The 23,880-nt window shown below is 54.7% G+C and overlaps 4 protein-coding genes across 7 annotated transcripts in view; all 4 read right to left on the bottom strand.

Moving 5' to 3' along the window:
• Nucleotides 1-14: 14 nt before the first annotated feature.
• On the bottom strand, nucleotides 15-3,911 carry LOC105497586 (advanced glycosylation end-product specific receptor). Its single transcript, XM_011768788.3, has 11 exons — nucleotides 3,488-3,911; nucleotides 3,198-3,304; nucleotides 2,875-3,067; nucleotides 2,643-2,707; nucleotides 2,442-2,529; nucleotides 2,169-2,351; nucleotides 1,896-2,026; nucleotides 1,575-1,716; nucleotides 945-971; nucleotides 380-506; nucleotides 15-269 (listed from the first exon to the last, which is right to left on the bottom strand). The coding sequence occupies exons 1-11, from the start codon at nucleotides 3,630-3,632 to the stop codon at nucleotides 173-175; spliced, it is 1,305 nt and encodes a 434-aa protein (XP_011767090.2). The 5' UTR covers nucleotides 3,633-3,911; the 3' UTR covers nucleotides 15-172.
• Nucleotides 3,912-4,053: 142 nt separating this feature from the next.
• On the bottom strand, nucleotides 4,054-9,497 carry LOC105497587 (PBX homeobox 2). The gene is made up of 9 exons (XM_011768790.2): nucleotides 8,988-9,497; nucleotides 8,025-8,098; nucleotides 7,560-7,807; nucleotides 7,278-7,468; nucleotides 6,960-7,095; nucleotides 6,562-6,715; nucleotides 6,118-6,206; nucleotides 5,911-5,997; nucleotides 4,054-5,777 (listed from the first exon to the last, which is right to left on the bottom strand). The coding sequence occupies exons 1-9, from the start codon at nucleotides 9,206-9,208 to the stop codon at nucleotides 5,685-5,687; spliced, it is 1,293 nt and encodes a 430-aa protein (XP_011767092.1). The 5' UTR covers nucleotides 9,209-9,497; the 3' UTR covers nucleotides 4,054-5,684.
• Nucleotides 9,498-10,059: 562 nt separating this feature from the next.
• Nucleotides 10,060-11,883, bottom strand: LOC105497581 (G protein signaling modulator 3). Its single transcript, XM_011768773.3, has 4 exons — nucleotides 11,766-11,883; nucleotides 11,443-11,545; nucleotides 11,004-11,203; nucleotides 10,060-10,799 (listed from the first exon to the last, which is right to left on the bottom strand). The coding sequence occupies exons 1-4, from the start codon at nucleotides 11,805-11,807 to the stop codon at nucleotides 10,662-10,664; spliced, it is 483 nt and encodes a 160-aa protein (XP_011767075.1). The 5' UTR covers nucleotides 11,808-11,883; the 3' UTR covers nucleotides 10,060-10,661.
• Nucleotides 11,884-12,312: 429 nt separating this feature from the next.
• LOC105497580 (notch receptor 4) overlaps nucleotides 12,313-23,880 on the bottom strand; it is a 31,640-nt gene continuing 20,072 nt past the window's right edge. For 2 of the 4 annotated variants that reach the window (XM_011768767.2, XM_011768768.2), the window contains exons 19-30: nucleotides 23,473-23,725; nucleotides 23,106-23,218; nucleotides 21,413-21,936; nucleotides 20,454-20,837; nucleotides 20,168-20,343; nucleotides 17,925-18,144; nucleotides 17,660-17,732; nucleotides 17,423-17,561; nucleotides 16,616-16,911; nucleotides 16,242-16,389; nucleotides 15,581-15,738; nucleotides 14,155-15,462 (exon numbers count right to left, since the gene is read on the bottom strand). In XM_011768767.2, coding sequence (XP_011767069.2) covers nucleotides 14,749-15,462; nucleotides 15,581-15,738; nucleotides 16,242-16,389; nucleotides 16,616-16,911; nucleotides 17,423-17,561; nucleotides 17,660-17,732; nucleotides 17,925-18,144; nucleotides 20,168-20,343; nucleotides 20,454-20,837; nucleotides 21,413-21,936; nucleotides 23,106-23,218; nucleotides 23,473-23,725 — 3,198 coding nt within the window. In that variant the 3' untranslated portion in view covers nucleotides 14,155-14,748. The other 2 variants (XM_011768772.2, XM_011768769.2) reach the window with 2 other exon arrangements.

The raw sequence follows: 23,880 nt of genomic DNA, 5'->3' as shown, positions 1-23,880 counted from the left end.
CAGACACACGAGAGCAAGATGTGTCAGGTGTTTACTCATCATTGTGGGGGGCTCTGGTTGTAGAAGAAAGTTTGGCAAGGTGGGGTTATACAGGAGAGAGTTAGTCTGGGGCCAGAACAGTTCAAGGGAAAAAGAAAAGGGAGCTGATGGATGGGATCTCTCTGTGGGCCCCTCAAGGCCCTCCAGTACCACTCTCGCCTGCCTCAGGTTCCTCCGACTGATTCAGCTCTGCACGCTCCTCCTCTTCCTCCTGGTTTTCTGAGGCCTTCCTGAGGAGGAAGATTGTGGAGAATGCTGCACATTGTCGTTCCACCCCCCACCCCTCTTCACTTGCTGCCTGGAAGCCCTAGGTCTGAGGAGTCTGGCTTTCTCCACTCACCTCTCCTCTCCTTGGCGTCGCCGCCTTTGCCACAAGATGACCCCAATGAGCAGAGCGGCTGTCCCCAGGCCTCCCAGGATCCCCAGGGCCAGGGCTAGAGTTCCTGGCCCTGATCCTCCCACAGAGCCTGTAGGGAGACAGGGAAAATTGAGAGCACAGCCCCCACCACTCACCATTCCTTTCTTTTTTTTTTTTTGAGATGGAGTCTGGCTCTGTTGCCCAGGCTGGAGTGCAGTGGCCGGATCTCAGCTCACTGCAAGCTCCGCCTCCCGGGTTTACACCATTCTCCTGCCTCAGCCTCCCGAGTAGCTGGGACTACAGGCGCCCGCCACGTCGCCCGGCTAGTTTTTTGTATTTTTTTTTGGTAGAGATGGGGTTTCACTGTGTTAGCCAGGATGGTCTCGATCTCCTGACCTCGTGATCCACCCATCTCGGCCTCCCAAAGTGCTGGGATTACAGGCTTGAGCCACCGCGCCCGGCCACCATTCCTTTCTTGTTGACCATCCCCGCAGTCACATGTGTTGGGGGCTATCTTCTGCTTCCCTGACTTTATCGAACCCCTCACCTGCAGTTGGCCCCTCCTCGCCTGGTTCTGGAAGACAAAGTTGGATCCAGTCAGAAAGGAAGACTTCGGGTTGAGAGAGGGTTATTTAGTGGGAGCTCCAGTGGAGTCTTCCCCTTTCTTTTTTTTTTTTTTTGAGATGGAGTTTCGCTCTTGTTGCCCAGGCTGGCATGCAATGGCAGGATCTTGGCTCACCGCAACTTAACGCCTCCCGGGTTCAAGTGATTTTCCTGTCTCAGCCTCCCGAGTAGCTGGGATTACAGGCGCGTGCCACCACAACTGGCTAATTTTGTATTTTTAGTAGAAATGGGGTTCCTCCATGTTGGTCAGACTGGTCTCGAACTCCCAACCTCAGGTGATCCACCGGCCTCAGCCTCCCAAAGTGTTGGGATTACAGGTGTGAGCCACTGTGCCCAGCCGTCTTTCCCTTTTTTTAGTTCAGAGGGAAGAAGGGAGAGGCTTGGCTGCTCTCTTGGCAGAATTTGGGTGGGGCAGGGGAGGTTTGGGTGTGGGTGCACGGAGGGAGAGGTGGGCTGGCTCTTGGGGGTAAGGCCAGAATGGGGCAGGAAATTAGAGCCTGTGCTATCCTGCACCCTAGCCCCAGGGTCTGTAGGGCTTGGAGAGAGGTCTCACCGATGATGCTGATGCTGACAGCACGGCTTTCCTGGGGCCCGTGGCTGGGATGGGTGGCCACACACCTGTAGGTTCCCTGGTCCTGAGGCCCTATCTCAGGGAGGATCAGCACAGGGCTGGGGGAAAGGGGTAAGGGCACACCCTGGTGGGGGAAGGGGAGAGGAGACTATTTCAAAACTCTTGTCTTTTTGTCTCCACATCTTCAAATACCCTCTCTTCCTCCTCAGCTCCTAGCCTGCCTTTCCCTCGTTAGCCCTCTGCCCTCCCTGTTGCTAGTTATGGTTCACCCTACCTCCCAGCCCCTCTCTCCAGGTCACTCACATCCTTCATCCAGTGGATTTGAGGAGAGGGCTGGGCAGGGACTTCACAGGTCAGGGTTACGGTTCCACCAGGAGCTACTGCTCCACCTTCTGGCTCTACCACCAATTGGACCTCCTCCAGAGGCACAGGCTCTGGGAGTTGGAAGGGTTATGAGGTGGAGAGTTACACTTGTGAGTGATCCCAGTGGCCATGGGCTTGACTCCCTCTTTCCCTAAGGGTCCGACTTTCAGAATGCACTCACATGAGCTTGGAGCCCTCCCCACCTCTGCTCACCCCAGACACGGGGCTGGATAGGGGCTGTGTGCAAGGCCCGGCGTCGGGGAAGGCCTGGGCTGAAGCTACAGGAGAAGGTGGGATGGGGATTTCCTCCCCGGGCTGGGGTCACCATTAGCTCCGACTGCAGTGTGAAGAGCCCCGTCTCAGGGTGTCTCCTGGTCTCTTCCTTCACAGATACTCCTATGGTAGGAGGATAAGACAAATTATCCCAGGGTGGGTGTGGGAGTGAGATCAGGGAGAAGGCAGCTTGGGGGGCACCTTTGGACTCACCCTTCTCATTAGGCACCAGGGGCTTCCCATCCAAGTGCCAGCTAAGAGTCCCTGCAGGGTAGCTTCCCTCTGACACACATGTCCCCACCTGGGGAAAGAGTGGTGACCTCAGAATCCTTTGAAAATGAGAGATGCCACACACCCACACACACTCGCCTCCTGTTCACAGGACCATTTTCTACTTCTCCTTTCTTTCACTACCTTATTGGGAACACCAGCCGTGAGTTCAGAGGCAGAATCTATAATTTCCGGCTTCCCAGGAATCTCTGAAGGAGGAAAAATCCAATCAGAGGCTGTAATTGTGAAGGTTCTCAAACTCTGTGTGTGGAAATGGGGCCAGTGGAAGTCAGAGGCCCTCATGGGCCAAGGCTAGGATTGAAGGCTTTTTCTGAGATAAGAGAGGGGGCCTTGGAGAAGGCCCTGGAATTCTTACGGTAGACACGGACTCGGTAGTTGGACTTGGTCTCCTTTCCATTCCTGTTCATTGCCTGGCACCGGAAAATCCCCTCATCCTGGATCCCGACAGCCGGAAGGAAGAGGGAGCCGTTGGGAAGGACACGAGCCACACTATCCCAGGGGCCTCCCTGGGGAGATAGGACCTTCCAAGCTTCTGTCCGGCCTGTATTCTAGAAGCAGAGAAGCAGGGCCTAAACAGTGCAAGGCCTTTGGGAAAGTACTGTGAGGCAGAGTGACAGGGATCCGAATCATTGCTGGTCTCCCTGGAAGTTGGGAAGCTGCAACAGGATCCCCACTTACCAGTTTCCATTCCAGCTGCTGGGGTGGTTTCTTGGGGGCCCCCTTACACTTCAGCACCAGTGGCTCACCGATCCGGGCTGTGATGTTTTGAGCACCTATTACTGCCCCTGGGAGACAGCACCGTGGTAGAGGGGCAGGAAGGTAATGAGGGCTAACAAAATTTGAACAGGGTGCGTGAGGGACCTTGAAAAGCAGTTCCCTGGGTTCTGGGAAAAGTTCTAGGGCAATTGGGGTATGGGGTTCAAGTGCTTTCTGCAGGAAGGGTCAGTGGGGTGGGGGGAGTGGCTCACCCCACAGACTGAGGACCAGCACCCAGGCTCCAACTGCTGCTCCGGCTGCCATCCTGCTTCCTTCCAGGCTCATAGCTCTGTCTGCCCCTCTCCGCGCTGTGGCCTCCGCCCTAGGTGGGGCCTGTACCCTCTCTCCAGCCCCCATCTTTCAGTCATCTTGTCACAGGGAATGCTAGGAATTCATGCTTTTGGGACAAGAGTCCTTCAGGTACTAGAGAAATAATTGTCACCCCACCCCTGGGTACTACCAGCCTCCGGGCACAGTCACTTCCCTGGGGGATGGGGAGTGTACCCTCTAGGGTCTCATTCCCTCAGAGCCCCCTATCCTATTTATTCCATCAGTCCATCAGGGCTGCCTGGTGACCCACTGGAGCCCCATGTTGACTGGGCAAGGTTGCATCAATAGGGTTCAGGCCAGACTGTTGTTTGCAAGGGTGCAATTGGGACTGCATCGTGAAGGAAAGGCTGGGGGACAGGAGAGAAACCTGTTTGGAGCTTCGTGAAAGAAAACATATTTTTTTTTTCTGGGGTTTCTCATGTTTTTTGAAAAAAATTCTCAACTAAACCCAGGAAAAAAAGAAACTTCTTTATTTAAAACTGCATTTTGTTTTTTTTCTGTGAAACTACACAAGTTTACAAGTGAGGAGAGAACTGCCCCCAGCCCATGCCTCCCACACCCCCACCCATCACACTTCCAACCTGTCCCCAGTCCTGCCCAGATCTTTAATGGGAGGGGTTCCCCACTCTGACAGTCTTGCAAAATCCTGAGAATGTCTGAGGGGATCAGATGGTAGGGTTTAGGGCTGAGGATGGGACAGTGTTGATTTTACTTTTCCCCCACACCTGGCTTTTTGCAACCTCCTCCCTCTCCCTACCACTTGATTTTGGTGTGACAAAAAGATACCTCATTTCTGGGGAGATTGAGGAAGATACATATACAAGCACCCCAACCCATATTTAACATATTTGGCAATAACTCCCTTCCCATTCTTCCCCCTCCAATTTTCATATAGTAGTTTTTTAAAAAATTAAAGACATGTCACTCACAGGGGAAGATGGCATCTTCGATTTCCTCAAAATTACTGAGTCCAGCCCTGCCCAAGGTTTGTGGGAAGAAGGGGGATGAGAGGCCAGCAGGGCAAGCCCTTCACTGCCTCCACACCAAATGCGGCAAAAACTGCCTGCATGAGCAAAGAACACGTAAGTGATTTTAGGGGGCAAAGCTTGGTGCCCTGTAAAATTTACTTCCTGATGGACAGGCCTGGAGCCAGGGGGGCCTCTTCACCAGTTCTGTTTGTCCCCCCTTTCTCTTACCAGGACCCCTTTGGCTATCACCCCTAATATGGGAAAGTAAGAAATTAAAAAAAAAAAAAGACAAGAAATCAACATATTTATAAAAAAAAAGCTACTTCCCCAAACTAAATTAAAAATTAAGAACCACCACCACCACCAAAAACAACAACAACAACAAAAAAAACAGATGGATTCCAGGGTTTCTTTTTCTTTCTTTAAAAAAAAAAAAAAGTTCAACCCCAAAGCCCAGTCAATAATTCCCTAAAGTAGCAGAAACTCCCTCCGAGGTAGATATCTGAGTCAGACACTCTCGTCCACCGAGCGATTCTATTGGTTTAAGATGAGCTGCGTATGAGGTAAGTAAGCCGTCTGGAGGGGCGGGGGTGGGGATGCATGGGGGCGTGGCCCATGTCCTCTGTCCAGAAGTCATGTCCCCATTTTTGGCATCTCTGGTTGGGCAGGGCTGGCGTCTCCACAGATTCCAGAACATATAAGTGGGGTGGGGAAGGGAAAGTGGGGGAGCCCAGAGACAGAAACAGAATAGTTGCAAGTGGGAGTATGTGTGTGAGGTGTGGGAGAGGGAGAGAGGGGAAGACAGGAGAAAAAGGGGTCTGAGAGATAGGTTTCTGGGTATATGTATGTTTCTGTGTAAGAAAGAAAGCGAGAGAGGAAAAAGATGGAAAAAAGGGGGAGACAGACCCCACATTCCCCTTAGAGGCCCCATTCTTCCTGCCATGTAATTAGCACCCCCAGCACAGAGAGTCTAGTTAGGGAGGGGATGACCCCATTGGCCCTTCTCTGTCTTGTGCTTCTCCTGTATTTGGGGTTTGTCCTCTGGAAGCCTGTGTCCTCTTCAAGAGTCGCCTTGTGAGAGCCCCCACCCCTGTGACCCTGAGGGGCAAGATCAGTTGGAGGTGTCAGAGTGAACGCTCCCTGGTCCCTCCGTTGGGGATGTCACTGAAGAGGGGGTCACAGCCTCCTGCCAGCTGCCATTTGCCTGGAAGAAGAGAAAGACAGAGTATAGAAAACAGACAAGGCCCCGGGAGTCCTGTGTGGGCACAACATTACTAGGGAGAATGCCCCTCTGTCCTGCGAGAACTGGACGGAGAAGGGCTTCAGGATCCACTCACCCTCATTTCCCGTGGGCTGTACATCTGGCCTCCCCCGAGGTTCTCCCCATAGCCCCCTGGCCCCATCGAGTGTCGGAGTGACTCCACCTGCAGGCAGCGGAGGAAGGTGTGACAGTGAAGAGAACTCAGAGGAAAGAGGTCTTGGATCCTCAAGTAGGGGAAATGGAGTTGGGGAAAGCCCTACTGGAGAGGAGATGGGCATCTGACCTGGGAAGCAGAATAGGAATCTCCGTTGAGCCCAGGCATCCCCAGAAACATGTCTCCAGATCCTGAGAGATTGAAAGAGCCGCCAGAGCCTTGTGGGGGGCAGAGAGGGAAGAGTGTAATAGAGCCCGTGATGGTAGAAAGGGGATGAACCACAACTCTCAGCTCTTGTGGGGACGTGCTACTATACTCCAATTATCCACAAAACAACACTGCAACACGCAGAAAGAGCAGGCTGTTCCTTAGCCTCCCATGGCCACCCGTGGGAAGAAAGGCAGAACTAAGTTCACTGGAGTGGCCTCTGTCCCTTGACATCTCCAGCCTATCTCAGCTTGGTCCCTGTCACCCCAAAAGGCCCCCTCTCTGCTATGATCTTGCCTAGGTAGGAAGTGGGAACAAAAGCAGGAAGTGTGCAAAACAGTCAGCCGGGGTGACAGTAGGATCCACCTGCAGAGGATGGGGGTGTCGGGGAGCTGGTGCGGCTGTGGCCCCCCTGGGTGACTGACACGGCGGTCTTGACAGCATAGATGTTTGCCTCCTCTTGGAACTTTCCGATGTTTTTCTTATAGCGAATCCTCTTGTTGCCAAACCAGTTGGAGACCTGTGGGGCAGAAAGGAGGGTCGGGTAGAAACATTTGCCTCCGAAGCCCTTCACTGAATAAGATGTGAGTGACAGCATTTTTTTTTCTTCTGGTCTCACTATGCTGTTGCCCAGGCTGGTCTCCAACTCAAGTGATCCTCCCACTTCAGCTTCCCTAGTAGCTGGGATTACAGGAACACACCACTGTACCTAGCTGAGATGTGTGCATTTTGCCTGACAACTCCTCCCGAAACCTCCATAATACCTGAGACACGGTGATGCCACACTTCTTGGCAAGCTCCTCCTTGGCCTCCTCACTGGGATATGGGTTACTCAGGTGGGAGTAGAAATACTCATTGAGGACCTCAGTGGCCTGTTTGCTGAAGTTACGGCGCTTTCGTCTACAGAGAAGGGAGAAGAGCGGTGAGGAGGGTGTTGGTGTCCTGGCAGGGCTGTTACATGGCATGACCCCAGAGTCACCATTGTCATGGAGTACCACGTTGTGCAGCATGGCAGCTCAGGGTCTTGGAGAGGAATGGGAAGGAGCCCAGTGCTGGGGGCCAGCTCGGGTCCCTGGGCCCACCTGGCATCCAGGAAACGGGAACGCAGGATCATGACAGCCTCACAGGTGCTCTGCTTGAGCTGCATCTGGATGGCGCTGAACTTTCGATGGATGATGCTCACCATGCGTTCCATCTCTTTGGGGGCCACGGGCCTGGTGCGGCTCTGCTCCCTCAGCAGGTTCATGACATGGGTCGTGAACTCATTACATGCCTGTAGTGGGGGCCAGTGGGCTGCTGAGAAGGAGCCCTTTGGCCATGGGATTCCCCTGCAAGAGCCCTTCCCTCCACCCTCCTCTCCTTACCTGCTCATACTTCTCCAGCTCCGAGTGGTATATGTGACGGATCTGGGCAAGTTTGCTGCGATAGTCCGAGTGTTCGATGGAGTTGTCAGGGGACACGCCGCCCCCAGAGGCTGCAGCGGCTGCAGCTGCTGCTGCTGAGCCGCCCCCTTTCTCGGGCCCAGCCACACCCTCTGCCAGAAGCATGTTGTCCAAGCGCATCAGCTGTGGGTCCACCGGCTCCTCCTCCTGGGAGCTCCGAATGCTGAGGCCTAGCATGCAGGCGAGTGGACTTAAGGACCCAGGGACCCCATACCCAGTGCTCAGTCCTCCTGGTGCTTCCTGGAGAGCCAAGTTCCCAGGCTTTGGTTCCTTCCCCAGTGCCCCTGACTCCTCACTTTCCTCAGGCCCCCAAGCTGTCACACTCTAGCCCTATAATGAACAGATTTGTGTCCCCAGAGTTGAGCAACCAGAGGAGGGCCCACATACCGGTTTTCTCCTTGATTTCACACAGGACGCTAAAGAGAGCAGGCTTCATTCGGTGGCAGTTTAGGGCGTGTTTCCTTGGGAGGAGTGGGAGTGGGGAAAGAGAAAAGTTGAGGAGCTAGAGAAACAGAGCAGGGGGCCTGAGAACAAGGAGGGAGGAGGGTCAATCTGCAGAGGGAGGAAGCGGATTGGGGGTGGAATGGAGTTGGGGAGGGGAGTTCTTGGGAAAAGATCAGCTCCCAGAGCATGGGGAAGCTGCTCGGCTTCAGGGTGACACAGGGAAGATGCAGGCAGCAGGCTAAAGGCCGGGGGCTTTGGGAGATGGTCTAGAAAAGTATGAGGAGGAATTTGGGAGTGGATGGAGAAAGGAAAGTGACTTGGTAGGTTTCAGAGGTAGAGAGACTGAGGCTGGGGTTGAGAAGAGTCGGAGTTTGAGGTGGCAGAGCGGGGCTGGGGGTGCCGAGCTAACTGGGGACATCAGTGTTGTGTGTGTGAAGGGGTCCTGGGGCTGAGCAGGTGGGAGGCTTTGATGCACCTAGTGTCTGGCTGAGCCGTGGAGAGGAGCTTTAGGGGCTCTGGAGAGGGTGTGGAGGTCTCCACATCTGGACAGAATGAAGGGGCTGGGTGGAGAGTTAGGGAAGAAGATAACATAGCCCAAGAACAGTTTCTGAGTCTGGGAGCCAGAGGGGGCTCCCGGAGATGGGGCTGTTCCAGGGGAGTGTGGGGGTCAGCAAAAGGTTAGGAGTGGGGAGCGGGGCCACCTGGGGTTCCCTCTGTGAAGGTTTCAAGGCCTGGGGGTGAAGGGAGGTTTGAGAGGGATCACTTTTCTAGGGGCTCCCAGGAATGAGAGAAGAGAGCTGTTGGATCCTGGAAGAGGGCCCTGGAGTTGGGGGGCTCCCAGAAGATTCAAAGCATGTGAACGGGGTTTGCTGGGTCTGTGTGGGGTCCCGGGGTGGGGGCACTCACTTGGCCTGGGCCTCGTCCAGGCTCTGGTCGGTGATGGTCATTATCTGCTGCAGAATGTCCCCGATGTCTTGCTTCCCTCGGCCTCCCGGGACCCCCCCGCTACCCCCACCGGGGTCTCCGCCACCGGGAGGCTCGCCAGGGCCCCCAGGCTCCCCACCCACCAATCCCAGGCCCCCCCGGCCCCCGCCTGGAGGGGGCGGCCCCAGTAGCCGCTCGTCCATAGCTGGGGGGGGGGCCCTGAGGCCCCCTCCCTGCTCCGCCCCTCCCCCCGCCTGGTTACTTCTCCCCCCAAACTCGCTGGGGCCGCTGCTCCCTCCGCCCCAACCCCCGCCCGTCTGCCCCCGGCTCCCGGCTCCCCCGGGGGTTCACCCCGGCACTGAAGGGAGACCTGGGGTACCGGCTGGGCCCCCCACAGGAGACCCCGGCCCCCGGCGGCGGAGAAAATGGAGCCGGAGAGAGAGAGGAGGCCCAAGCGGGGGTGTGTGTGAGAGAGAGGGAGGAGGGAGGAGGGAGAAGGGGGGGAGCGAGGGAGGGAGGCTGGGGGAGGGGAGCCGGGGAGGAAGAGGAGGGGAGAAGAGAGGAGGAACAGGGAGGAGCTGGGGGCGGAGAGAGAGACACAGAAACAGAGGAACTGAGACCGAGTGGAGGAGGGGAGAGGGAAGAGGGGCTGAGGGGAGGAGACGGGCCATCTGAAAAATATGGGAAAGCCCCCTGGCTGGACTTCCGCGGCCTGGGAGTGGGGGCGTGTTGGCGGCTGCGGGGGTCTGCCACCTGGGTCCTGAATCAGGGATCTAGGCGATGTGGACTCACGCCGCTGGAATGCCTGGGTTCACCGACAGCTCAGTTCATATTTCTTGTTCTAATGACTCCCCTCCCTGTTCTACTTAATTAAAACCAGGAGAGGGGGGCTGGGGGAGATAATTAGGGAGGTCTCCAGCCGCTGCTTAATGAGCCAGTAATTAACCAGCCAGGGAGGGGAGCTGGCCTCTGGCCAGACTGGGGAGAGAGGCGGCCTCTGGCCTCACCTTCCTACCCTTCACCCCGCCCTGGTCCCCCAGACACCAGTCTTCAGTCCAGAGGGGTATTACATTTATTCACACAACCAAAACATTGGACAGACTCAGCAGCAGTGGGGAGGGAGGGTGGGCAGGGCTGAAGGTCCATTCACAGCCTCTAAACCCCTCAGTCTCAGGGATGGGGGGTGCTGGTAGTGGGGCTGGGAGAATAGTCTTAATCTCTCAGGTGCCCACCCACCTTCCCTTCTTACTGGGAGGAAGGGTAGAGCTGCCTCTCAGGTTATAACCTCTCAGGAGGAGGCCTGAGCCCTCAGACCCTAGTGCCTAGTAGCTCGACAATTGGTGGTGTCCCCACAAGTTAGGGAAAAGACTCCCAGCCACTCATTGAGATGGGTGCCTGGGATCCCCCTTACTGCCTCAAGCTCCCATGGACCTGTGCAGGGGGGAGTTAAATCCACGTTCCACCTCGCCTGTTCCCAGAGTTTGAGGCCTTTCACCCCGTCCAGTTCCCAAGGAAGGTGATGTGGGCGATGAATATTGAGATTTGTGCTGCGTCTTTCAGTCTCTGTTACCCCCGCCAAGCAAGAGTTGAGGGCATGCAATAGGCTGCCCAGCTTTCAGACCAGGGGTGAGGAAGGGCTGGCTGGGGGCTCAAGTCTCAGCAGGTGTGTGTGGGGGGCCGGGACCTTTGCTCCTCCATTCGACCCCCACCCTGAACTCTCAGCAGCAACTCCAGGAGCTCCTGCCCCCCTGGAGGGAGGGGAGGCTCTGACCGCTGGGCTTCCATCCGCTGGCACTGGAGGAGTGGAGGCAGAGGAAGAGCTTTGGTGAGGGTCGGAGGGGAGGAGGTTCATGAGAGGATCAAGGGTTGGTATGGGGAGGCATATAGGAAACCTGTGAAGGTGATGGGGTGCCTAGGGAGAAGCAGGAGTAGAACCCAAAAGAGAACAGGGCCAAGAGACCAGGAGGCCTGGGTTTGCCTCCTGGGGGGATGTCTTACCTGGTGACTGAGGATGGTGCTGTAAAGCTGTTCTCTGTCCTCAAGAGGACGGAGTGGGGCAGGGGCTTGGCTTGGGGGGTTTTGTGGGGTGAAGAAGGTGGCCCTCTGCTCCTCTAGGCGGCGGGACTGGGCTTCAGCCACCAGGTCCAGAAGGAGCTCAGTCTGCAGGGAGAGCAGGGAGGCCGAGCGGGGTCCTAGTGCTGGGGAGAGGGGTGTGGAGGGCTCAGAGACCCAGAGAGGTTGGCAGACAGGAGCCATGGGGGAGTGTGGATAGGGTGATGTGATTAGGGATTTTGGGTCAGAGGAGAGGCGGCGCAATGGGTAATCCCAAGGGGAGTCTGGAGGAGGTGGGGAGAGGGCCCACAATGGACTGGGCCTTGGTAATGGGATCAGGATGTGGGCACCAGGGTCAGGGCTCTCCCTGGGTGGGTAGGGGTACCTGTGTGGCGGGTCCCTGGAGGAGGAGGGGACGGAGGAGCAGATCGCCAAGGCCGAGTGGTGGAGTTTGGAGGGGGCCAGCCTTGCTCATCCTGAGGGGGGCCCTGATGCCAAAATATGTCCATTCCAGTCAAGCAGTGGTGGTTGAAGTGGGTGGAGTGGACAGGGGCTAGGTCAGTGGCCCGTTTCCTCTCTGTGTGTCTCTGTTCCTGCCTCAGTTTGCCCAAGCCTTTCAAGGCCCCTGTGTCCCTACATTTCTGCCCCAGATCCTCTCACCTCCCTTCTTTCCCAGTGTCAGCCTCCCCAACCCCGTGCCCAGCTCACCTGCTCACCATCCTCTTCTTCCTGGGGTCTCTCAGCCTCCATCCCCTGGAGGGGAGAAACTGGTGGGGGAGGGGTGGCTGGGATTTGGGAGGAGGGCCGGAACCTTGGGTTCCTGAGGGGAGTGGGGGCTGGAAGGGGTGGGGGTGAGCTGGGGGCTGGATGCCTGGGTACTGAGCAGGAAGCTGAGTTCCTGGTCAGCCCCCCCACGGGCCCCGCCCATCCCTGTCAACTTCCTCCATTCTCTTTTCCCACCCAAACATCTTGTTCAGTCTCTGTCACCCCAGGGGAGCACAGAGACTGGGAAAAACTCCTTCAGCTGCAGGAGTGGAGGGGGCTGATGGTGGGGAAGGACTCCTGGCAGTCTCATCTCCAGAGCCTCAGTAGCCCCCTAATCCCTGACTCTGCTCCCTCCACCCCACCTCCTCTTCTGCTCTTTCTGTCAACACAGGAACTAGCTACACAGGAAGTGGTTTCACTCCTCAGAATCCCCCTCCCCCCAACCAGGTCCCTTTCCTCCCTGAGATAGACCCTGCTGTAGGATTTGGCCCTCCCGATCTTCCCTCTTACTTACTGGGTCTGGGAGGGGGCATGGTTCCAGTGGGAAGTAGAGGATTCAGACCTAGGGATGTGGAGCTCTCAAATATATACATAAAACCCTAGCAATGGGTCCAACACGTATTAAGTATTCAATATATATGTATTGAATAATCCCTGACCTTCAGGTATTTATAGTCTATTCAGGAGATGGCTGGCGGCTGTGGCTCACACCTGTAATCCTAGCACTTTGGGAGGCCGAGGAGGGTGGATTGCCTGAGCTCAGAAGTTCGAGACCAGCTGGGCAACATGGTGAAACCCCGTCTCTACTAAAATACAAAAAATTAGCCGGGCGTGGCCACATGCGCCTGTAGTCCCAGCTACTCAGGAGGTTGAGGCAGGAGAATTGCTTGAACCCGGGAGGCAGAGGTTGCAGTAAGCCAAGATTGTGCCACTGCACTCCAGCCTGGGTGACAGAGCGAGACTCCGTCTCCAAAAATAAAATAAAATAAAATAAAATAAAATATACACTCTATTCAGGAGACAAGATGTGTACCAAATGTGAGAGTACAGGAAGGCTTCATTTTGGAAACTTATAGTTTAGTGCAGATAAGGGACAAGGGAAAACCTATTTTGGGTATAAGAGATGTAGATATGGAAAAATGAGAGGCTGAGGTGGGAAGACTGCTTGAGCCCAGGAGGTTGTGGCTGCAGTGAGCCATGTGCCACTGCACTCCAGCCTGGGCAACAGAGCAAGACCCTGTTTCAGAAAAAGAAAGAAATGAAATGAAATCGAAAAGGGAGAGGACTACCTCTCTGGCTTGGTCTTTGATCAATGCTAATCAGGTTGGTTGGCATCAAGGAAGGAGCAGGGCAGACAACCATTTGGTACCTCTAAATGGCAGCCTGTCATGTTAGGGAGTTTATAGCTGAGTGATTTGGAATGTGAAATGTGATGAAGAAGAGATCTGGTCCTGCCACTTATTCCTTTGCAATCTTGGGCAGATCTCTGTGCCTCAATTTCTGAAAGAGTGAAATAGGGTTTTAATAGCACCTACTTCATAGAGTTGATGTATTAAATGTAATAAAGCACTTGATGCATAGTGGATACTCAATAAACTGTAGATATTATTGGCTTTCAAAATGCCTCATGACTCCATGTTTCAAACCTAGCAACATGTTGCTGCAAGGTGGACAGTTTCTTTAAGACACTCTCTCCATCTACTTGACTTGTGGCCTTAGGAATCTCCTAAGTGGCCATAACTAAAAGCCCTAGGATGAGGGACAAAGTGTGTGCATCATCTAGTGCAGTGGTCTCCTATCTTTTTGGCACCAGGGAAGTTTCATGGAAGACAATTATTCCATGGTCAGTGGGGATGGGGGGCTGGTTTCAGTATGAAACTGTTCCACCCCAGATCATTAGGCATTAGATTCTCATAAGAAGCAAGAAACTTAGATCCCTTGCATGCGCAGTTCACAATAGGGTTCGAGCTCCTATGAGAATCTAATGCTTATGCTTATCTGACAGGAGGTGGAGCTTGGGCAGTAATGCTTGCTCACCTCCTGCTGTGTGGCCCAGCTCCTAAGAGGCCATGGACCAGTACCAGTCTGCGGCCCAGGGGTTGGGGACCCCTGACCTAGTGTGTGTGTGGGTTCTCCCTTGGCTACTAGACTCTTGCTTTCAGATAATACCCTAAATTATCATAGGGCCCCTAAATATACTTATTCTTGCTTTTAAACTATACTTACATCCTCCATTCAATGCAAATGCTGAGCCGAAAGCACAAAATGCTGACACTATGCAGTCACTCCCATCTTTTTTCCCATTCGTCTCCCCAACTCCTCCAAAAAAAGGTAACACTTCAAATCAGCTTTATTATGGGTGACAGATTTAGGGTTCTTAAATAGTGATAGCAGTGGCTAGAAGAAGCGCTTCATCCCCGCAGTGGAGTTTCTTTGTTGTGAGGGGAGGGAATGCAAGGAGTCATCAGCTGGGGCGGCCCTTGGCCACTTTTCAGCATCTACACAGTGCCTGGCACATAGTTGGTGTCCAATAAATATTTGTTAGCCATTTGTGGGCAGTGGGGACAATGGATGAAGGGAGCTCCCTTTGGAAACCATATATAGGAAAGAACATCTTACATCCCATATGCCTGTAGTTCTTGGTTCCAATTTAGGGGTATTTCCACTCCACTCTGCCCTCCTGTGGCCTGTCTTATTTTCTGGAGGAGGACTGGGCCTGCCTCATCCTAGCATCGTAAACCCTCTTTCCAGAGCTGCAGCTTCTCCATGTGGAAGATGCCTGCTCTGGTGGGCATACATTCATTTTAGGAGAGAAACTAAACTCACAGCCCTTCACTTTTGGGGCTCCATCTTAAAACCAGGAAGGCCTTCCAGCCTGCCTTTTAATGGGTAATCATTTTGGAATTCCTCCCTACCATGTATTCTCCTATTTTTTGCCCTCTCCTCCTTGGTTTATGGGCATTTCTTGGTGGGCTGGGGGACCCCAGTCAAGTTGAGGGGATCCCCGCTCCGGGGACGGAGTAAGGCAAGAAGGCGGGTTTGGAATGTTAGAGGCAGGACCGCAAGCTCCCAGGGCCACCCAATCACAGGGCCAGTCATCCGTTGGGCCCCTGCCTCCGCGCCCGGCAGCCACTCCGTAGCTTCCTCGCATTATCGCAGGGTTGGGCCGAGGCCCGCGCATGCCTGCAGAAAACCTACGGCCGCGAGGGGGCGGGCCTCCTCCTGCTCCTCCTCCCGAGAAGCTCCGGCAATGAGAATAGGCCCTGCCCCCCCGCACAGCCAAGTCTACGGACCAAGTCCGAGCCTGCCGACAAGCTCCGCCCCCACGAGGGCCTGCTCCGGCTGACAGCGTCCGGCAGCGCGGCAGAGCCCCGCCCCCATGCGGGGGCACGCTTACAGACGTCGTGCGTGCGCGCGGGAAGGGCCCGGATTCGCGGCCCGGCGTGGCTTTGTGACGGGCTTCTAGTGGCCCCGCCCCTTCCAGCAGCGTCAGCAGATCCCAGTGGTTTCGTTGGCGAGCGACGTCCGCGGGCGCTACCCCAGCCTGGTCCCGCAGCTCTCGGGCTGCCCCCAGCCCCAGCAGCAGCTGGGCTACTTCCACCGCTCCTTCCCGTGCCGCCAGGAACAGCGGCGTCTGCTCCTGCACAGGAGGAAAGAGCCAGGGGCGATATCAGGGCAGGCCACGCCCACAGGACTGGGCCTTTCTACCTTCACTTACGGGACCACTGGCCCCTCTCCCTTCAGGCTTTGCGAGTTACCGCACTTTCCATCTCTCCTGCGCCCGACTGTTTTGTGGGAAGCCCTCTGTCCCATCTAACCCTGCTGTCCTGGGCGTCTTTATCGGCTCCGGCCTGGAGAAGCGAGCGGGCGGCTCGGGCGTTGTTCACCGCAGCAGCCCAGTGCAGCGCAGTTTTCCCTAGGGGACGACGTGGGAGGTTGTTACCGCTGTTGGGGGCCAGACGCCTGGGTTCCGGTTTCCCACGGGTTCTGTCCTTGGGAGAAGGGCTATTTGGGCCGGTTGGTCCCTCAAAGGCGGGAAGCGTTGCCCAGGAGACTACCGGCCTGCAGGAAGTGTTGCCCTGGTGACGTCACCAGTGCGCGGGAGGGACAATGGGGCATTGTTCTGGGGTCGGTGAGACTGGGAAACCGTCTCCCCCGACGAGATCCCGCCCACTTTCCACAGACACTCTCTTCCATGCCAGTTCCCCAGTAAGCTGGAGCAGAGGGCCAGTGTGGTGTTGACGGTAGAAGTTGGGGGGGGGAACTCACACGGCCCGTATTTCCACCACATCGCAGATTGACAGCCTTAACAGCAGGATGAGAGGGAATGCCCCTCCACTGCACCTATATTTTGCACTCCATCTCCCACCCCATCTGCTCAACTTCTCTACAGCACACATCACCCCTTCCTCTACATACCCCATTTATCTCTGGCCCCCACGTCTGCTTGGGCTGCAATCAGTTCTTCAACCAGGTCTTCCACTGCCAGTCTGGCAGCCAGCATCAAGGGTGTGGTCCCGTCCTCTGTGCGAGCGTCCACTGCAGTTTGTCTGCTACGGAGCAGAAGCTGGGGAGACAGAGGGCCAGTGACCCCTGGGGTACCCTGGACTGCCAACTCAAGTTCCTTACACTTTTAACCCCACTCGCAATCCATATTCAGCCATCCTCCGCAGTTTCCCTGTCAGGTTCCCAATCACACCAGTTTCCTCTTTGTCAAACTCTAGGGGATGCTTCTGTCCAGCTTTACTTGTAAGCTCGCCCCATTCCCTGTAGGGACCTCAGTGTGTGCCAACCTGGCAGACCTCGCGAGCATCAGCAGCCACAGCAGCATGAAGGGGTGTGCGCCCTGCGCGGTCTGGCTGGTTGGGGTTGGCTCCAGCCTCAAGGAGGCGGCGGGCAGCGGTTGGCCGGGAGAATCGGGCAGCCAGGTGCAGGGGGGTCTCCCCAGTGCCCACGGTGTGAGCCTGGGGACAGGCCCCTCCATCCAGCAGAGGTTCCCAGGGCCCAGGACATCCCAACCATGCCCCTTGGAAGGTCCTGGACTCTGCTTCCCCACAGCAAACCGCGGACATCAGGGGTGTCACCCCATCTGTTGGTAAGACATGAGTAATGGGTCAATCTAAATGACACAACAAGGGGGAAGGGACAACATGTAAGCTCAGAGAGAATCAAAACATGAGGTGTTGGGAAGCTAAGTTCCGCTTCTGTGTGGCTTTAGTCAAGTGACTTTTCTACTTTTCTCTGACTTCAGTTTCTTCCTCTGTAAAAGGAACCTGCAGCTTAATTCTCTGACATTCCAGGGCAGTGGTTTTCTCAAACGAGTCTGGATCAGATTCACCTGAAGGGCTTATTAAAACAGATTGCCTAACATCTTCAATTCCTGAGTCAGTAGCTCTGTAGTGGAGCCCAATAATTTGCATTTCTAACAAATTCCCAGGTGATGCTGATTCTGCTGTCTGAGGACCACACTTTGAGAATCATTTTTCTAAGGCACTAGTCTAAAATTAGTTCCTCTAGTTCTGATATTAAAGGACTTTCTGATTCTAATAGGGTCTAAAGACTTTTCTTTTTTCTTTCTTGGTCTGGGTTGACTCACATACCAGGTCCACGGGTGTCCAGGTCAGGGGCTTCCATCTCGGATTCCTGGGGAGGAGTTAGCATGGCAGCCTGAGGGAGCTCCCCACAGCCACCACTCAGAGACCAGAACTGGCACTTGGAGGGTGGGCCTGTTTCTTCAGCCTTTGGGTAAAAGCAAGGATCAGTGAAGGTTGATTTGCTCTTTCAACCCTTCCGTCACTTCCAGATCATACTTGCCCCAGCCCGTTCACCTGGCCCACCTCCTCTCCCTCCTCAGGGCCTGAGCACATCACAACTCCGTCCTCATCAACTTCTGCCTCTGGCTTCAGTGCCCTGGAAGGAAATGGGTGGGTAGAGGTTACACGGAATTATGACCATCAGGGTCTCCAAGATTTCCAGTAGGGTTCCCCCCCCCTCCTTCCCCTATCTTTGACTTCTGCAATAGTATTTCTTATCTTTTCTAATTGTAAATATCACCATAGGAGAGACTTCCCTTCCTGAGCCTGGGTTTCTCCTCATTCTCACTTGAGGCCAATGCTGTCCTCGCCCAGTGGGGGCCGGCGTCGGTGGGGAGCTGACTGAGTCCTAGGCCGTCGAGTGAAACCAGGGGGCAGCCAGAGAGCTCCATGCTCTCGGCGTCGACGCCGGATGAGCTGGAGGACGAGAAGAGCCCCTAGGGCCAGGAGAATCACCCCAGCCACTGGGGAGCACAGCACAGGCCAGGGAAGCTGGTTGGCAGGGGGTGCTGGTGGGAGAGACAGAGTCACAAAGAGAGGCCACTCCGGGTGAGACTGATTACTATTGGGAGACCTTTGGACAAGTTTAATAGCCTGTCTTTGCCTTGGTTTCTTTATCTGCGAAATGGGGATGATAATATAGGTTGAGGTTGGGCACAGTGGCTCATGCCTGTAATCCCAGCACTTTGGGAGGCTGAGGCAGGTGGATCATATGAGGCCAGGAGTTTGAGACCAGCCTGGCCAACATGGCAAAATCCCCTCTCTACTGAAAATACAAAAATTAGCGGCCAAGTGCAGTGGCTCACGCCTGTAATCTCAGCACTTTGGGAGGCTGAGGCGGGCGGATCGCGAGGTCAGGAGATCGAGACCATCCTGTTTAACGTGGTGAAACCCCGTCTCTACTAAAAATACAAAAAATTAGCTGGGTGTGGTGGCGGGTGCCTATAGTCCCAGCTACTTGGGAGGCTGAGGCAGGAGAATGGTGTGAACCTGGGAGGTGGAGCTTGCAGTTAGCCGAGATCGCGCCACTGCACACCAGCCTGGGTGACAAGACGAGACTCTGTCTCAAAACAAAACAAAACACAAAACCCAAAAACCAAAAAAAATTAGCAGGGCGTGGTGGCATGCCATTGTAATTCCAGCTACTCGGGAGTCTGAGGCAAGAGAATTGCTTAAACCCGAGAGGCAGAGGTTGCAGTGAGCCAAGATGGTGTCACTGTACTCCAGTCTGGGTGACAGAGTGAGATTCTGTCTCAGAAAACAAACGCATAAAAAAACAGGTCGAGTATCCATGATCCCAATCCCAAATCTGAAATGTTCCAAAGTCTGAAACTTTCAGAGTACCAACATGACACTTAAAGGAAATGCTCATTGTAGCATTTGGACATTGTATTAGGAATGCTGAACCGGTATAATGCAAATATTCCAAAATAAAAAAATCCGAAATCTGAAACACTTTTTTTTTTTTTTTTTTTGAGACGGAGTCTTGCTCTGTAGCCTGGGCTGGAGTGCAGTGGCCGGATCTCAGCTCACTGCAAGCTCCGCCTCCCGGGTTTAGGCCATTCTCCTGCCTCAGCCTCCGGAGTAGCTGGGACTACAGGCGCCCGCCACCTCGCCCGGCTAGTTTTTTGTATTTTTAGTAGAGATGGGGTTTCACGGTGTTAGCCAGGATGGTCTCGATCTCCTGACCTCGTGATCCGCCCGTCTCGGCCTCCCAAAGTGCTGGGATTACAGGCTTGAGCCACCGCGCCCGGCCCTGAAACACTTTTGTTCCCAAGCATTTCAGATGAGGGATACTCAACCAGCAGTATGTGCCTCATGGGGTTGTGGGGGAGGATTAAATGAGGTAACAATGTAAAATGCTTGGAGTAAGGCACAGAGTGAGTATGATATAGCAGTTCTTTTTTTTTTTTTTTTTTTTTTTTTGAGATGGACTCTCACTCTGTCGCCCAGGCTGGATGGAGTGCAGTGGCGCGATCTCGGCTCACTGCAAGCTCCATCTCCCGGGTTCACGCCATTCTCCTGCCTCAGCCTCCCGACTAGCTGGGACTACAGGCGCCCGCCACCACACCCAGCTAATTTTTTTTAGTTTTAGTAGAGACGGGGTTTCACCGCGTTAGCCAGGATGATCTTGATCTCCTGACCTCGTGATCCGCCTGCCTTGGTCTCCCAAAGTGCTTGGATTACAGGCGTGAGCCACTGCGCCCGGCCTATTATTCTTTCATGTACTGAGTTGTCTGATACGAAGACAATTAGATATTCTCAGTCTGGTAGAGAAGATAAACCATCCCTTTGTTGGAGGGCTATGACAGAGGTTTAGGATAATGTGCTTAGGGAAATAAGGAAGGAGACTGTAGAACAAATGGGCCAGTGGGAGATTCAATTAGAGAAAGCGGGGTTAGGGAAAGTAAGTCCCCACAAAGAACATTTTCAGTCTCAGTTGTCCTGTTTGATGCAGCCTCCATTGCCTGTTGCTAGCATGAGAGCTGGCCTGGGAACAAAGGTCAGAGAAAGTGGCAAGGGGTCACCTACCAGTGCCTGCATGAGGGTGGACAGCCAGCAGTGGTCCAGGCAGCAGGGGCTCCAGGGCTCCCACTGCAGCCATCGCAGCAAGGAAGCGGAGTAGAAGCCCAGGGTCCCAGGGACAGCGGGATGCCGGGTGGTCAGGGCCACAGCGGGACAAATCCACACCCATTACCACCACAAACCTGTAGGGGAGGCACCTCAGAGACCTCTGTGTTGGTCCTTGGCTCCCTTCCCTCCCTCTGCCCTCTTAAAAAAACTGGTGTCTGGCCCTTCCCTCCACCTAACTTCTTACCCAGCACTGAGGGAGTCGGTCTCCTTGCCCAGGGGCTGCGTTTGAGGGGCTGATCTCTCCTGATAGGAGGGGTCCCGAGTTCCTCCTAGCTTTTCTTCAGCCCGGGCCCCAGGATAGGGGTACACCATGTCCCTGCCGTCACGATCCTTCCTTACCCAGAGTCCCACCCTCAGAGTCAGAGACAACACCCGGGCCAGGGCAAACAGCTGCTGGTCTAGGGCTGGGGGGCTCAGTACCACCAGCAGGGCCAGGGAGGGCCCCCACTCTGGGTCCCCATCTTCAGGCCTGCAGTCACCTCCATCCCAGCCACACTCTGCAGTGTTGCAGCCTTTCTCACAGTGCCCGTTGTGGAAGTGATCGTGGCAGTACTGGTCATAGGCTGGACTGTGGGGTGAGGAGAGGGGGACTCAGGACCTCCCTAAAACCTGACTCTTCTCTTCACCCTAGAGAGAATTCCCCATATTTTGTGCCCTCCAGGGCTTTGGTTGCTAAGTGAGGGCAGCTGCGGAGCAATGAGCTTAGTCAAGTCCTGGATGGTAGTCCAGACACCCCAATGTTTGCTAACACCCCTGTCTCCCTAGACTGTCCCCTCTCTGTACCCTCCCAAGCTGTCCTCTGTTTCTGAAGGAGAGTCCAAGGCCCTTTTCCCTCTGTGAGGTGCTTACTGCTAGGGGAGACACTCCATGGCAGCAAGGCTTAGGGAGGGAGGCTTGAGGCCTGAGTTCCCACAATTCTCAGAGAGGAGCCCAAAGGCCACGCCCCACATTAAGTATTGATGCCACCCCATTACCCTAGGTTGGAGTCCAGAGTCTTCAACCCTTATTTAGTGATAGTTATTAGGGTGGAAACTCCCTGGAGCCCGCGGCTGTGGCCACGCTGTAACTCAGAGCCATCTACGTCCTTCCTCCTCCTCTCACCCACCCCTCTCCTTCCCTGGTTCCAGGGGGTTTCAGGCTCACGTGCAGGCTGGAGGGGTCTCACAGTCGTAGCCATCAAACAGACACTCTTCAGAGTCACACTGTGGGTGGCACTGCCCGTCCCGGAAGAGAAGCCAGCACCGAGAGTGGGAGGGGCAGCCCTTCCAGGGGTCTGGGACTCCCAGAGAGCAGTCCCCTCCATCCCAATTTCCTCCTGGGCCACTGCAGCCAGCATCGCACGCCCCATCTCCACTTCTGCCCTCACACCCCTTGGCTCCGGGCTTCTGACACCGGGGCCCTGGAGAGCTGTGAGGGCAGGAGCATCGAAAGCCTGGGCCCCCCAAGCCCGTGGTCTCTGAGCAGCTGCCATTGTATAGGCATGGGGAGGGAGGGCCACAGCCTTTAGGAGCTGGTGGGGTCAGGCAGTCAGGACCCCCATAGCCATTGAGGCAGGCACAGCGTGGTGGGAAGCCTGGCTTAGGGGAGGGCAGACACAAGCCTCCGTGGTGGCAGTGATGGAGGCCGCAGGAAGGGGCCCTGTGGCTGCAGGTGGGGCCATCAAAACCCTGTGGAGGGGAGGGGAGATATTGGAGATGGAACTTGCATTATTCTTCCCACTCCCCATCAAGCAAACTGTTGGGTTAAGATGGTGCAGAGGGTCCTAGAGTCTCATATCTAAAAGGTGCCTCAGAGAGCATCAAGTTAATCATTTTGTGGATGTTGAAACCATGTCCCATGGTAATTTCACACAATGACATATTACATTATTTTGAAAATGGATGAAGCACAGTTGAGTGCAACAACCTGATGGACTGTGGCATTATAGTGCAAGTTCTAGAAGACTAAACAGTTAATAGAATGCTATTATTATTATTATTATTATTTTTTTTTTGAGACAGAATTTCACTCTTGTTGTCTAGGCTGGAGTGCAAAATAGTGCGATCTCGGCTCACTACAACCTCTGCCTCCCAGGTTCAAGCGATTCTCCTGCCTCAGCCTCCCCAATAGCTGGGATTACAGGCATGCACCACCACGCCCAGCTAATTTTATGTTTTTGTAGAGACAGGGTTTCACCATGTTTGTCAGGCTGGTCTTGAACTCCTGACCTCAGGTGATCTGCCTGCCTCGGCCTCCCAAAGTACTGGGATTACAGGTGTGAGCCACCATGCCCGGCCGGTTATTATATTATTATCTTACTCCTTAGAAATAGGATCATATGTCTTCCTCTTCCTCTAGAGAGGGAACAGGATACAGGAGGAGGACATAAGTAGATGTAAGTTATTATTAATATTGAAATTATTGGGTTAGGTTTATGGGTGTTACATTGTTAGAATAATAAAATAAAAGAAGACTAGGCATAAACCAATGTCAGTATATCAGGAACCAAAGCTTAAGATTAGTCTAATTCCATGCATCTGAGACCCATAAATACATACACATACACACACAGTTAAAATAACCTGTCTGAGGCCACCCACCACGCAGCTTGAGCTTGGGGAACTCCTGACCTTCCCTTAGGCAACGCCTGTGATTTCTGAAAATTCCATTCATGCTATCAGCTGCCTGCTTTTCCTTTGCTTCTGAGAGACACTTGCCACTGTGAACTTGGCATGGCTTTTTCCAATAATTTCCACATCTGTGCTCCCCGACAGTCCCTTCTGGGATTCCAACTGAGGTATTCTTGCCTTTTGTCAGTATAGGGGGCAACAGAGAAGGCAGATTTGTGGTCACTTGCCTTGGGGCAGTGGCAGATGAAACCCAGGGGTGATCCTGCTGTGGCCTCACAGGTCCCTCCATGAAAGCAGGGTTGGCTGTGGCAGGGGTCTATCTCCACCTCACACCATTGGCCTGTAATTGTGGGGGAGATTAGACGTCACACACTGCATCAGTCACTGCCTCCGTCTCAGCCCATTCCTGGATGTTGGCCCAGTGCTAGATGTGCAGGTGAAGGGCTCCTGGGGCATCTTTTCTGGGTGGGGGTGGGCGTGGTGGCAGGGGATGGACCAGGTGATGGCTGCCACATGGGTGGAGACTATCTGGCTCTCCATGGTCTGCTCGGCTGTGCTCCAGACATGCTTGTGCCCCTTGTCCTGGGGCCTCACCTGTGTGTCCAGGAAGACACTGGCAGTAGAAGGCATTGGCCAGAGAGTGGCAGGCTGCAGTGCCTGTGGGGTGGCAGGGCTGGTCCAGACACTCGTCCACGTCTCCCTCACAGCGTAGCCCCACAAAGCCTGGAGGGCAGGCACAGTGGAAGCCTCCAGGTTTGGGGGTACAGGTTCCATGGTTGTGACAGGGTTGGGACTGACAAGCATCAAGTTCCTTTGAGCAGTTCTGTCCATTGTAGCCTGGGGCGCACTGCAGACAAAGAGGGTTAGACAGGGAACCAGTGGATGAGCCCAACCTAATACTACAAGGGACCCAGCTCAAGATAGTTTGTCCAGTCCCCCACCTTCCAGCTCAACAGCATCACTCAACTCACCATCCATCATGGCCATGCGTCACAACCCTTC

The sequence above is a fragment of the Macaca nemestrina genome, chromosome 5, assembly GCF_043159975.1.
Source record: "Macaca nemestrina isolate mMacNem1 chromosome 5, mMacNem.hap1, whole genome shotgun sequence".
Classification (NCBI taxonomy): domain Eukaryota; kingdom Metazoa; phylum Chordata; class Mammalia; order Primates; family Cercopithecidae; genus Macaca; species Macaca nemestrina.
This window is presented reverse-complemented; position numbering and strand designations above follow the sequence as displayed.